Source organism: Urocitellus parryii, chromosome 15 (assembly GCF_045843805.1).
Source record: "Urocitellus parryii isolate mUroPar1 chromosome 15, mUroPar1.hap1, whole genome shotgun sequence".
NCBI classification, from domain to species: Eukaryota; Metazoa; Chordata; class Mammalia; order Rodentia; family Sciuridae; genus Urocitellus; species Urocitellus parryii.
In genome coordinates, this window is record NC_135545.1 from 46,270,399 (window position 1) to 46,283,706 (window position 13,308).

At 41.2% G+C, this 13,308-nt stretch overlaps 1 protein-coding gene across 1 annotated transcript in view; it reads left to right on the forward strand.

Moving 5' to 3' along the window:
* The first annotated feature begins 9,885 nt into the window (after positions 1-9,885).
* The window catches only part of Pmfbp1 (polyamine modulated factor 1 binding protein 1), a 50,133-nt gene continuing 46,710 nt past the window's right edge, over positions 9,886-13,308 (forward strand). Inside the window, exon 1 of the mRNA XM_026399220.2 lies at positions 9,886-9,936. Within this exon, the coding sequence (XP_026255005.1) occupies positions 9,886-9,936 (51 nt within the window). The remainder of the gene's footprint in view (positions 9,937-13,308) is intronic.

Below are 13,308 nucleotides of genomic sequence, written 5' to 3' on the forward strand. Positions count from 1 at the left end.
AATGCCTTTTCACATTTGGGACTCATGAATGCATTAAATATTCAACTGCTTCAGCTTTAAAAATGATAATTAGAACCATCAGTGAGGGAGGGGCTACCAGTGATCAAGCAGCCCTCGGCCCAAGGCTGCCTACAGGAGGAAAGTGGGCTATTTTATACATGGTGCCAATATTCTCCTAGTTATATCTGTCATTGTACACTTCTGCCTGGCTAGTGTACTCTGGGTTCTCAGTATTTATGAATTTCTGAATAAATGAATAGTTTTAGTCTCAGTTTCTCTTTTTCCATGGTTGGAAACAGCCATTGAGAGGGACATTTCCTGCTATCACCTAATCTCTTGATTTGGGAAGTGCCTGAAGGGCATCTCCCTTTCTCCTATGCTGGAGATATGCCAGTGACCAGGAGGAGAGGACAGGTCTCGTTTGAACTAAGGGCTCCTATATGGCAGGAAGCTGCTCCAAGACAAGCTTCTGTCCACAGTGCAATCGGTGAGAATCACTTCTATTGTCTATAATTACAAACCTGTATTTAAGTAAATCTATATTAGAGAGCATATTTTTTTTTCTCTTTTTGTAAATTAATTAATTCATTTGTTCTAATTAGTTATACATAACAGCAGGATACACTTCAATTCAGAGTACACAAATGGAGCACAATTTTTCACTTCTCTGGTTGTACACAAAGTAGAGTCACACCATTTGTGCAATCATACATGTACCTAGGGTAACAATGTCCATCTTATTCCACCATCTTTCCTACCCCCAGGCCCACTTCCCTTCCCTTCCCTCCCCTTTATCCTTTCCAAAGTTCCTCCATTCATCCCATGGATCAGCATCCACTTATCAGAGAAAAAAACATTTGGCCTTTGATTTTTAGGGATTGGCTTACTTCACTTAGCATGATGTTCTCCCACTCCATCCATTCACTTGCAAATGCCATAATTTTATTATCTTTGAATGCTGAGTAATATTCCACTGTATGTATACATATGTATGTATGTATGTGTGTGTGTGTGTGTGTGTGTGTGTATATATATATATATATATATATATATATATATATATATATATATAACAATTTCTTTATCCATTCATCTATTGAAGGGCACCTAGGTTGGTTCCACAGTTTAGCTGCTATAAACATTGATGTGGCTGTGTCCCTGTAGTATGCTGAATACCATATATTAATAAAGCTAACACATGTTAATATGCTAGCTTTTTAATATACTTCTACACCAGATTTAGCCAGGGCTTTGTTTCAAATATAATCGCAATTCATTTTAGAAGTTAGCAAGACAATCATTAGTAAGAATAACAGGTCTTTTATGGTGAAGGTTGGCATTAATATGTTCTCACCACTTCACCTTTGGGTTTTGCAACTTGGAGAATTTTTTAACCCCATAAAGGAGGACCAGCTACACAACAGTCTTTTGAATCCCCAGATTAGTTTTTCCAAATAACATTGAGGATCTGCTTTATAGCAGCCCACTTTAAAGGTCTTGAGTTTCTCATTCCATAGCCGGGGCTACCATCTAATAGTTCTCCAGTTCTCATAACAAAAAGCCCAAATTTGGAAATCAGTCTAATCCATGTGACTATCTGCACACTGTATTCTTTAATATATCTCCAGTGGAAAGAAAAAGGCACAATAAAATATAAGAAGTTTTTCATAATGGAAGAAGAAGGCTGTTCATGGGCAAATCATTTGAGGAAAATCAGAATTGAGTTTTGACCTAATTCCTCTCTCACATGAATAATGGGATTAAGGAGAGGAGCAAAAACAGGCTTCACAGAACATCCAGGGTTGCAAAAGAGGAAAACATGTAAGTCAGAGAAATAACAGATAATCTAGAGATGCAGGATTCCAAACTTTCCTAAGAGGAGATATTTGGAAGGTGGACAGTATTCTGGGAGGAAAACTTGTGAAACAATTAGAAAATGAGATGGTTAAGAATTTTACATATGTGCACACATAAAAAAAGCAATCCACAGAGTGGGAAGGAAGAGAAGAGATCCCACAGTCAGAGCTGTCTTCCAATAAAACACTTCCGTGATGGTCAGCAGTCCTTGTCGAGTATTTTATAATTCTCTTAAAAAGTCACGCCCGGATGCTGCAACGCACAGGAATCTTTTTGTTTCTTCCATTCATTTTAGGGACAGAAATTCCCTTTGAAGTCTCCTTGTTACCGGAACCGTGGGAGCACCAGGACGTCCTCCCTGGTCACCACCTGTGCAGTTGATGCGCTCTTAGTTACAAAGCTCCGGACGGCTGCCGTCTTCAGTCAATCCGTTTAGCCGAAGGCCTCTGATTTGTTCACATTTACTACAACACATACAGAGGGAAGGAGGATTTTTTTTTTTTTTTTTTTTTTTTACTATTGATCTGGTGCTTTAAGAGGGGAAAAAATCTCCTTGGCTGTCTAAACACTATCGATCCCTGCTTGGGAGTCGCAGCAGAAGTGTAGAAAGGGCGTGGATGAATTGAAATTTCATTTCCGACAACTTGTTCCTGTTATTTTTACCCTTTTGGATGGGGAGAAACACGTTGCCGCAGCTGCAGTCAATGTGGTCGATAGCTCCACTGAGAAACTCAACACGGCTTCTGCCCGAGGTTGGGCAATGAGACATGATGTTGGATTTAGAGGGTAGGAAACTGAAGGACACCGAGATGAGATGCAGGAGGTCTTCACACCAACCAGGGGCCAAACAAGTGGCTTTGGGTTCCAGATGACCTACAGGAGCAGTGGCTTTGGAGAAAGAAAGGTTCATGGAGAATAACAACACTCCCATTTGGGAAGGGCCCTGAATGTGGCCAGGGCCTGGCTTTCTGTAACAACTGAGGAAGAGATGGTCTCTAAGCAGAGCTAAGTTTTAGGCCCCGAAGAAGAGCATCATGTTGAGCTTTTACAGGAAGTTGCTCAGAAGCCCTCTGGGAAAGGACCCATGCAGAAACTGGAGCTGCAGATTGATAGGGAACTAGAGGAAGACCCCAGGCCCAGGAGGGTCTGCATCTGCAGCCCGCAGCCTGGGGAAGCACTCCAAGCCCTTAAGCACTCGAGAGGTGGTTTGGTGCCAGCAACACCAGCTTTGTTCTTTTATTAGATGTTCAAAGAGTACAGGAGAGAACCAGGCTCCTCCTTAATGGCAACATCTGGCATTTATGTAGCTGTGCACCTTTGATCCTGAAAGATCCCCAAGCACTTTACAACCCACTGCAGGGTTAATGGCCACAGCAGCAATCTTACAGCAAACGTGGCCGCATAGCCCCCAAATCAGTCCCTCTTCTCAATTTCTTGCAGTGTACACAGTTCTTCCTTCTGCAAGGGAAATTTTCAGTTCAGATCCCAAATCCTCCTTTTGTTTGTCTCTCTCTCTTTTTTTTTTTTCAAAGTTTGTTCAGGATCATTCTTTTCTTTTTTTCTTTTAACTAAAAGTACTCGATAACTGTTCTTAATAAACAGTACTTCATTTACATTTCCAATTCTTTTATAGGCCCATTTCTGCCCCATCCATCCCATTGCAGAGAGAGATGGAAATGTTCTCTCCTGGGAGCCAAGAATCTGCATTGCCGATGAGGTTGCAAATTCAGACACAATAAACAGAATTAAGAAAAACTGAGCTGGCATTTGACAGAAATTGTAAAATGACACTCAGAAATGTTGCTCTTGTGGAAATTACTGATATTAAAATATAAATCAGTGTCTTGTGTTTCCCGTAGCACCAGGGGCTCTATTAGGTTATGCAGTTTGATTGCTGAGCTGAACGCAGGAGACTTGGCAGTTCAGTGCTGAAGTTATCACAAAGTATTTAACCCTTGTGCTGCTGGAGAGCAGGCACCAAGGAGAATGCCAGTTTCTAATATCACCTCCAAAAGCTCTTGGCATTTTACTGAACTCTTTGAAGCCAAGGAGAAGGAGTCAAAGAGGAGGAGGAGAGAAGATTTTTGAAAACTGGAAAATTCTTTCTCAAGACCAGAGTTTTGTTGCACAGTAGACAGAAGGCAGCTGAGTGCAGCTCAAGAAGCAAAATCCACCCGCAAGAAGGCAAAGAATAAAAATGCCCACTAAAAATGTTAAAAGATGACCCATGTTATGCATGTGTTATTTATTTAATTCTCATTATAACCCTGTCAAGTAAGTATTTTTATTGCAGTTGTTTCCAAGCGAGGAAACTGAGACTCCAAAAAGTTAACCTGTCCACTGTCACAGGATTTGAATCAAAACGTGATCCCTGGCTCCATGAAGAAATGGCTGGGACAGGACAATGTAAGAGAGTCTGGAGGACATTGTGCAGAAATGCCCCCAAAGGGGTGGGGGCTTGTAGAAAGGACCCAGGAACCAACATGACAGAGCTCCCAACAGCCAAAGTTGGGACAACTGGGAAACCACAGAAAGAGCCGTGCTACAATGTAGCCCAAACATTAAAATGGATATCCATGAGGTCTTGCTGATATGAACCAATGATTAAATGAGGAAAGGGAGCAACTCTTCCTTCCAGAAGAATTCCATGAACAAATGTAAAAGGAATAAGAGAACTAGGAAATCATCATTGGGATGTCATAGTCATAATTTTTGCAGGCAAAATCCACCTTGCTAAAATTCAAGGAATAACAGGATATTTATATACTCTTAAAGTATCTTCCCCCAAAGTATTTATTAATTATAATGAGGAAAATAGTAACTTTTATTATTAACCCAGTGGACACCAAATAACCCAGTGACCCAAGGTTAATGTCACCAGTGACAATAATATATTGACATCAGGTATCCCCTAGTATGATTCACTAAGGGGGCAGATGATACACCTGCCCCAAATGAATAGCATAAGAACACAGAAGGCTCGTCCAAATTCAAAGTCGTACTTTTAAGATAACTGGCTAGTATTCTTCAAAACTGTCCAGGTCATGGAAGACAAGGAAAACATGAAGAACCATCACAGATTAGAGGAGTCTAAAGAGATGAAGACCGACCCCGACTGAGTGCATTGTGGGATTCTGAATTGGATCCTAGATCAGGAAAAAAAGAAAAAGACATCAATAGTAAAACTTGTGGCATTCTAACAAAGTCTGTAGGGGTTTTTTTAAATAGTTTTGGATCCAAGTTAACTTCTTCTGTTCCTTGTCCTTTTATGAAAGATGCTAACATTTGGGGAAACAAAGAAAGGGATATATAATAACTCTCTGTACTATCTTGGCAACTTTTCTGGAAATCTAAAATCATTTCCAAAATTCTGTATATTCCTGTTATTTCACCTGAATAGACCACTTCTGGAGAGAAAAGCAAATCACCTACATCCATAGTAAAAACAAAGCATTGGTCCATGCCAAAAATCAGATTTTCAAAATGTACAGTCTATTGTGCATTTTGCAGCTAGTGGAGGTGCTAGGAATGGGGAGTGAATGGTAAAGAGGTCTCTTTGAGGGTACTTGGCTTATTTGCATGTAATTCATCTGCATGAAACTGAAATAACAGTGACTCAACGAGATAGAAACTGCTCCAGGTGAACACAGTAGTTCTACATTATTAGGGGCCTGGGCTCCTCTTTGAGCATCAACTTGTGTTCCAAATGGCTTCTGAAGCACCAGGCATTAAATGAGCACTGCAGGCTTAGGAAGGGGGAAAGGAACAAAAATCTGTGCCTCATCCCCCTTTAAGATTTCCTCACAAAATTCCTTCTATCTCCCTGACCAAAACTTAAACATATCACCATACCTAGCTGCAAAAGGGGCTGGGGGTGTAGTCTAGATGAGTACACGGACCCTCCAATATATTAGGGGTCTGTTACTAAGGAAGGTAAGAGAATGGATATTAAAACAGGCCATTAGCAGCTTCTGTGAGAGGTACCAAGCGAGAGAGCCCAGGAAGACATTTTCACTTAGGATGGTGAGTCTGACCAATCCTGGAACCTCTTTTGTGTTCCTCCAGGCCCCTCATTTCTTCTTTCATCCCAAAGTCTTTTTCTGGGGAGACTCAACCAGCCCTTCTTTCTTTCCAGAAGCACCTCAGTCCTGGGTTTGGACTATGACCCAGTTGGTGACCTCAAGTTCCTATTCTCTGTTACTATGCAGGACCCCAGACCCTCCTACCACCTCCCCCAACAGGCATGCCCCACAAGAACAGGGAATTTCTCTTTCAGAGATTGGTTTTGATCCAAATAGGTGGATTTTCTTTCTGCCAGGCTCCACATACCATAGCTCCATCCATACATCCCAAGTATAAAAGAAAAGGTATCATACCAGGAGCATCTTGAGCCATCCATGGTGCTCACATATCTTTAAAAATAAAGGAAATGTTGGCGATCTTTCATCATGTCAATAATTAAGAGTTCTGGAGAAGATATACAGGCGATCGACAAGTGTGTGAAAAAGCGTTCAACATCTTTAGTAAATCAGAGAAATGCAAATCAAAACTACTCTAAGATTTCATCTCACCCCAGTCAGAATGGCAGTTATCAAGAATACAAGCAATAATAAGTGTTGGTGAGGACATGGGGGGAAAGGCACACTCATACATTGCTGGTGGGACTGTAAATTGGTGCAACCACTTTGGAAAGCAGTATGGAGATTCCTCAGAAAACTTGGAATGGAACCACCACTTGACCCAGTTATCCCACTCCTCAGTTTATACCCAAAGGAGTTAAAAACAGCCTACTACAGTGACACAGCCTCATCAGTGTTTATACAGCTCAATTCACAATAGCTAAACTGTGGAACCAACCTAGATGCCCATGAATAGATGAATGGATAAAGAAACAATGGAAGATTACTCAGTTTTAAAAGAGAATAAAGTTATGGCATTTGCAAGTAAATGGATGGATTTGGAGAATATTACGATAAATGAAGTAACTAAATGAGTCCCAAAAAACTAAAAGCTGAATATTTTCTCTGATTAGTGGATGCTGATATATGGGGGGGGGGCAGTGATGGGAAGAATGGAGGAACTTTGGAAAGGGCAAAGGGGAGGGTGGGAAGGGCTATAAGGGTAGGAAAGGTGGTGGAATGAGATGGATGTCATTACACTAGGTACATGTATGATTGCATGAGTGGTGCTTCTCTACATCGTGTACAGAGAATTGAATCATTGCACTTCATTTGTGCACAATGAATTGAAATGCATTCTGCTCTCATGTACAAGTAGAATGAATGAATGAATGAATGAATGAATGAATGAATGAATAAGCAAGCAATCTCTGGGATTATCACACTTTTTTATTAGGAGGAAGTAGAACATTGAAGAAAACTGCCATAGGTAAATCTAAGTTAGTTTTGATTAGCCTCTGAGGGTAGTTTCAACTTTAAATAAACAGCATCTCTTTCCCTGAAACCCTGAAACATGTTTTAAATAACGAAAAACAGAGGCTTGATATTCTTCTATCCAGATCAAAAAGGAAAAGGAATAGACCATGTTGTTCGAAGGCCAGCAGTTCCTTGGGGAGAGAGCCAATGTCGCCATGCAGGACTGTGGCCTTTGTGAAACCCTCTCTGTGCTTGCCCATCCTGACCTGCTCAGCTTGTGTTTCACTGACCTGGTTCAGTTGTGCCTTTATCCTTCCTCTCCCCAAAACCATACAATGATCCTCCGAGCTGGGAAAAAGAAGGGATAGGGGAATTGAAATATGAGCAAGAGATTTAGACCCTGGTAAGATCTATAAGACGCAGTAAAAGTGGAGGAAATGATAGATCCCACATAGCTTTAGCAATCCAGGGGCAGAGGCACTTTGATCAACACCAAAAGAGTGAGCAAGATTCTCGCAACCTGTCTCCTTTCCAAGGCAAAGCCTAGAATTTTGGTAAGACGCGTGTAAGAGCAGAGGTCCTGAGACAGAGGTCCTGAGACAGTGCATGTGATACCCAAGCACACCAGGGTCCTGGAGGAATGTCTTCCTGGGCCGCGGACCAAGGCTCATGTAGGGTGGGTGGGTGGGGAAGGGAATATACCCTCCTGGAACAAAATTCAGCTGTTTTTCCTCTGACTTTATTTTACTTTAGTAAAATCTGGTATGTTTTCATTCAAACATCAGAACCTGTGTCTTCCACTTTTCCTTTGAAATGCTCTTGACCCTTGCATTGGTAGCTGTGTTTAGTGGATGAAGCCATTACAATCTAGAAAATCCTCTGTGTGTGTGTGTGTGTGTGTGTGTGTGTGTGTGTGTGTGTTTGGACAGATTTGACTTAGGAATCATCCGCTGACTATCCAGTGGGTCTGCCTATAGAGAAATATCTCCTCAAGGATACATTTGTTTCATCACAACTTTCCTATAATACTCAGGCTGAGTTTAGAGTTCCTACAGAAGAAAGATGTCCGTCATGTTAGAACACTGAATTGATAAGCTTTAAAGCCAGGAAAGACCAGTTTCCAGAGGCAGGGAAAAAAAAGGCTCAGAGAGCTGAGGGCCTTCCTAAAGGACACTCTTCCTATTGGGTACCAGAGGTGTCCACGCTTTGCTAGAGCCCTGTTGATTATCCCCTTATGCCACACTATTTTCAGTCTTTTCACTTGCCTAGTGTGAAATTAGTTTGACATTCATCAATATTTTCTTGAAGGACAAAGGAAGTTAGGCACGGCCTTGTGATTTCTTTTGGCCAGTGAAATGTGTGAGCAGAAGGAAAGTGTTTCACTTCCACTTTAAGAACCAGTATGGAATTCACTAAGTTCCCTTTCTGCTGCCATGGCAACAGGCAACATATTGGATAATAGAAGTTCCACCAGCTGAGGACAATGAGGAGCAGAGAGGGAGAATGTGGAGCAGAGCCCTAGATGACTCATAAAGGACGTGTCATGAGGGAAAAATCAACCTTCATAGCTTTAAGCCACTGGGATTTGGGGGTTGTTTGTTACTGCGACATCACCTAGCCTATCCCTATCAGGTAAGCCTGATGTACATCATTATTCCCATAATGCATCTCTGTGCTGAAGGCTTAGGAGGGCCCACAATGCAGAAAATCAGAATACAACTCCATAATACATTCTAAATTCCATGGATCGCCAGCATTCTTTCTTTCTCTTGGCTTATATTAGGAGGGGGGGATGTGGTTCATTATAAAGAATGAGTATTTTGATAGCTTCTCATTCTTGGAACTATTCTGCAGGTAAGTGCCGGGTGGAAATTTCCTGTAGTTCTAGAGTTTAAAATAGTGAATCGATTATTTTAATAAGTTTAGTGTATTATGACCTCAAATGCATCACCTTGTACTTACACATACATGTGCAAAAATCTTTGGTTTCATTGGAGGCTTTTTATCTAGATAATTCTCAACACTTTACAAAGTTTCCTGACTTTATAAGCACCAGCATTATGGCAAGTTGGTGCTTCAAAAGCCTCCCATCATCCAACATTTCAGATTAACAATTATAAAATAAATGGGAGATCTTTTCAGAGTAGTAGGAGAGACTGTGTGACCTTGAGTAAATCACTTAGCCTTTCTGGGCCTTAACTTCCTCCTCTGTAAATTAAGGAGAGTCAAAGTACTTATCTCCAGAATTCTTTCGAGAATGAAGCTGGGTCACGCACCTCCTGTGTGTTTGATGTCAACTCTATCCGAGCCTTAGAATACTTAGAAATCTAGAAAACAAGTTACATACAGTGTTTCCGCTTCTCAAGAAGGGTGAATTCGGAAACTATTTAGTCCACCAAGTAGTGATAATTCTGGGAAAGATTTTTTTTAAAAAAAAATGGTCCTATCTCCCTGGTGAAGGTTTTAACACACTTTTAAAAACACAAACAGATGGATAGGAAAGTAAGTACTGCTAACTGGTTAGGAAAATTTTTCCAAACCCCCTGCTGAGGGCATAGATCCAGCAGAGAAAACTGTTAAAGGGTTAGACTCATTTATATTTTTTCCATCTTAAACACTTGGACTTTTCCAGGTTTAAAACAAAGCTCAGAAAATGCTAAAGCTTAATGGAGAATTGAGCACTGCCAAGGAGCTGAAAGATCAGGTAAGGCTCCTAACTCGGCCGCACACATGGAGTTGAAACTGGCTTAGGAGGGACTTCCTTTCTTTCCAAGTCTCATGGCTCAAATTCCAGGGATAAGCATCCCAAAATATCACAGATAGAAGTAGACAGCGGAATGTAGAGTTCAAGAGCTCAGAAACTTGAGCTAGGTGGATCTGGGTCCGCATCTCATAGCAGCATGACGTTGAATGGGACTTTCTCTGAGCTTTCTTGGCTTCACCCAGAAAATATCAGTGACACAGGCTTGCTATCAGGGTCATGAGATACGACGGGAAAACAACACTTAATAAATGTTTCTTACGGTTGCCAATGTGCTTTTTTATCTGGAATGAGATGGAAACGGAGTCCTCTGATTTGTCTAACATTTTGATCAAACTGTACATGTATTTCCTGACTTTTTCCAGAAAGGATGGAAGGGGGCTGTTTTAGTTAGTAGATCGGTATCCCAGATGACCTATGCTTTTTAACAATCCTCCTACTAAGAGGTGAGCAACTTCTAAAACAGGCATTTCTGCCCCTTGCCTGCTGGATTAGGAGCCATAAGGGATTTGCTGCCCGTTTTGCAGAAAACTGCCATCTGGTATGGATTTTCTAGAAGTCCATTCCTTCATTTCATTTAATTTGTTCCAAAATTCTTATTCACAGGCAAAACCTTGCGTGAGTATCCATTAATCTCCATCATATGTAACGTGAAATCTGCAATGTTTCTATCAATGTGAATGTAACTTGGAAATCGAGTGATATCAAAAGTAGTGTTGGAAACTGCTGTAGATAACTATAAACTCTATCACGACAGGTACAAGATTCCTGAAGCACAATTAGTTTTCAAGCTTTCCTGTTCAGTAAAGCATAGCCATCACTATGAATTGGAATCTGTTGAATCGTTGTGGTATTAATGATAGTTTTTTTTAAAAAATGGCTTTCCATTGTTTATTGAAGTTTTGCCCTTATCTCAAATAATTTCTCAAAGAAGATAGCATTGATAGTGTTGTTGGTTGACTCTAAAATTGCCCTAAAAACTGCCACCCATGTTGCACCAAGCTTTCTTGTTCAAGTGCCAAACCCCTGGGAATGCTGCCATTTTGAATCTACATAGTGCTTTTGAGCTCTAAAATTGATACTGAGTTCCAAGCTTTAATTTAACCCCAACTCCCCCACAAGAAGAAATATGAAACTATCCTTTGAAGACTAAATACATATTTACTTTTTTGAAATATGTTTGAGAAGGCATGCAAAAAAAGCCACTTAATCAATACAGAAATTTACCTCCGTAAATAGCCTGTTTTAATTATCATACATATGGTAGCAACTGCGGTATCAGTACTCATCATTTTGCCTGTGGGCTGTCAGCTCTGCTGGTGTCAAATGCTTCTAAACAGAGTGACCAGGTTCCACCTTTATATATAAGCAAAACTGGGCATCTAAATATATGGCTTGTCTGAATGAAAACCCACCTGGCAGCAAGGACTTGTGATTTCAGCCATCGCTAATGACTCCAGATCCAGGATAGGATCAGATGGTGCCTGAGGGGTCAGTGTTATAACTCTCAGTTCGTCTCCAGCCCCAGTCCTGGTTGCAGAGCTATGATGGATGAAATGTCAGATTAAATCCATTCCTACTGCATATTGAAACTCCAAAAGGCATCCTCCTGGAATTTAGCCTTCATAAAGTAGATAGGATTATAAATAGTTCACAGCTAAAATCTGTGCAAGATATTAGCAGGAAATTAAATTTCCCGGGACTCCAGGAAAAACCTTCCTTCTGGAGTTCGGAGGTCAGCACAGCTTCTTCTAACAACTACCTGTAGTTACACAGGGAACATGGTTCATGGACATAGTCTACTGCTCCTCAAGTATTTCTACTCCTGTTCTGGGGCTTCAGAACTCCTTGATGGTTTGGTTTTTAGGAAGGAATGGTTAGATTTCTATTTCAAATGCAGATTTCATGTGACATTCAGCAAGAGTCATTTGTTATTCAACTGTCTTAGGGAATCTTCAAAGAAAGATGATTTATTCCAAACCTCTTGTTTTATGAATGAAGAAATTTCCTCAGAGACTCTGAGCTGGTGCTAAATATCCAAATTAGATGAGATCATCTCCATTAAAGATCCAATTCTGAAGTCCTCGTGGCATTAAAAGAATACGGCTAGCAGGCCTTTTACTCAGAGGACATCCAAAACTAGAGAGACAGGACATTTTTATTACCCCGAGAGAGAATATTCAATTGTTGACTTAGAGGTTCAAGTTGTACACCATTTGGTATTTTGCTAGTGAGACCTCAGTGTACTACTAGGCTCCATGTGGAGCAACCTGGTGACGTGGTCCTCTCCTTAAGACACATACATTCAGCTCTGAGGTGAGAGCGCAGGGGATTAAGTTCTCCAGGGGCGAGCATCAAGTCATCGCCTAATTTACTCATTGATGTCAAAGAAAAATGGCTCAGTGGCAAGTGCAGAGGAAATCTGTAGGTCCCCACCCGCTCCCAAGTAAGGCTCCATAACCTATTCCCAAACACTTGAATCAAACTGCTACTTGTTATTGGGTCAAGGATTTTGTTTTCAAGTTAGAAAACAGCGTCCGCACACTATTTCTTTTAACCACTCGACACATATTCTCTTAAGAGAGTCCCTGGTAATTGTCTTAATGGTAATTACATGCTTGGGGCAGTTGTCATCCACTGTTATTTTTCTGAAAGTGAGGAACAAGGGACAGGAGCAAGAGAGGAGGAGGGAGAGTTTTGAGATAATGAAATCCTTTTAATGACAGAGCCATGCCGTTAACCTAATTAAACTGTAAAGTGGTAAAAAAAAAAAATCCAGGTACTAAATGGAAATGAAGAAATAAATCAGCTGAGACAGCAGCGCTTCTGGGAAACCTTCTGAATTCCGAACACTGTGACATTGCAGTGTCCGAGTCTCACATTGTACTCTGGCCCCCTTTAGCCTTGTACAGAGGTCTCTTAAACTGACCTGTCCAGTAGGACTTGATTTACGACGTCCGTATCAGGGCTCCAGTTCCCCTGGGAATGCGGGTTATGCAGCTCATATATTTCAAAAGCCAGACCGGTGTGTAAGATATGGCCACAGAGCACTGGGTAGGATGGGAAGTCTGCACTTTTCTGGCTCTACTGCTAACCAGGTATGGGGTACCTGGGACGTTGTGGCTCAGATGCCCGCACCCATTTATGTACACCATCCCTGCCTTCTCTCTTAGAAGAATGGCCCTGAGACGATTAAAGTCACTTTGCCTTATAGGATCAAGAGCTGGAAGGCCTTGGGAACTTACCTCCCCTGGGGCAACCCTCAGCCATCAACTGGCTGATGCTGAGCTCGACAGCCCAGCATTCATTGCCACA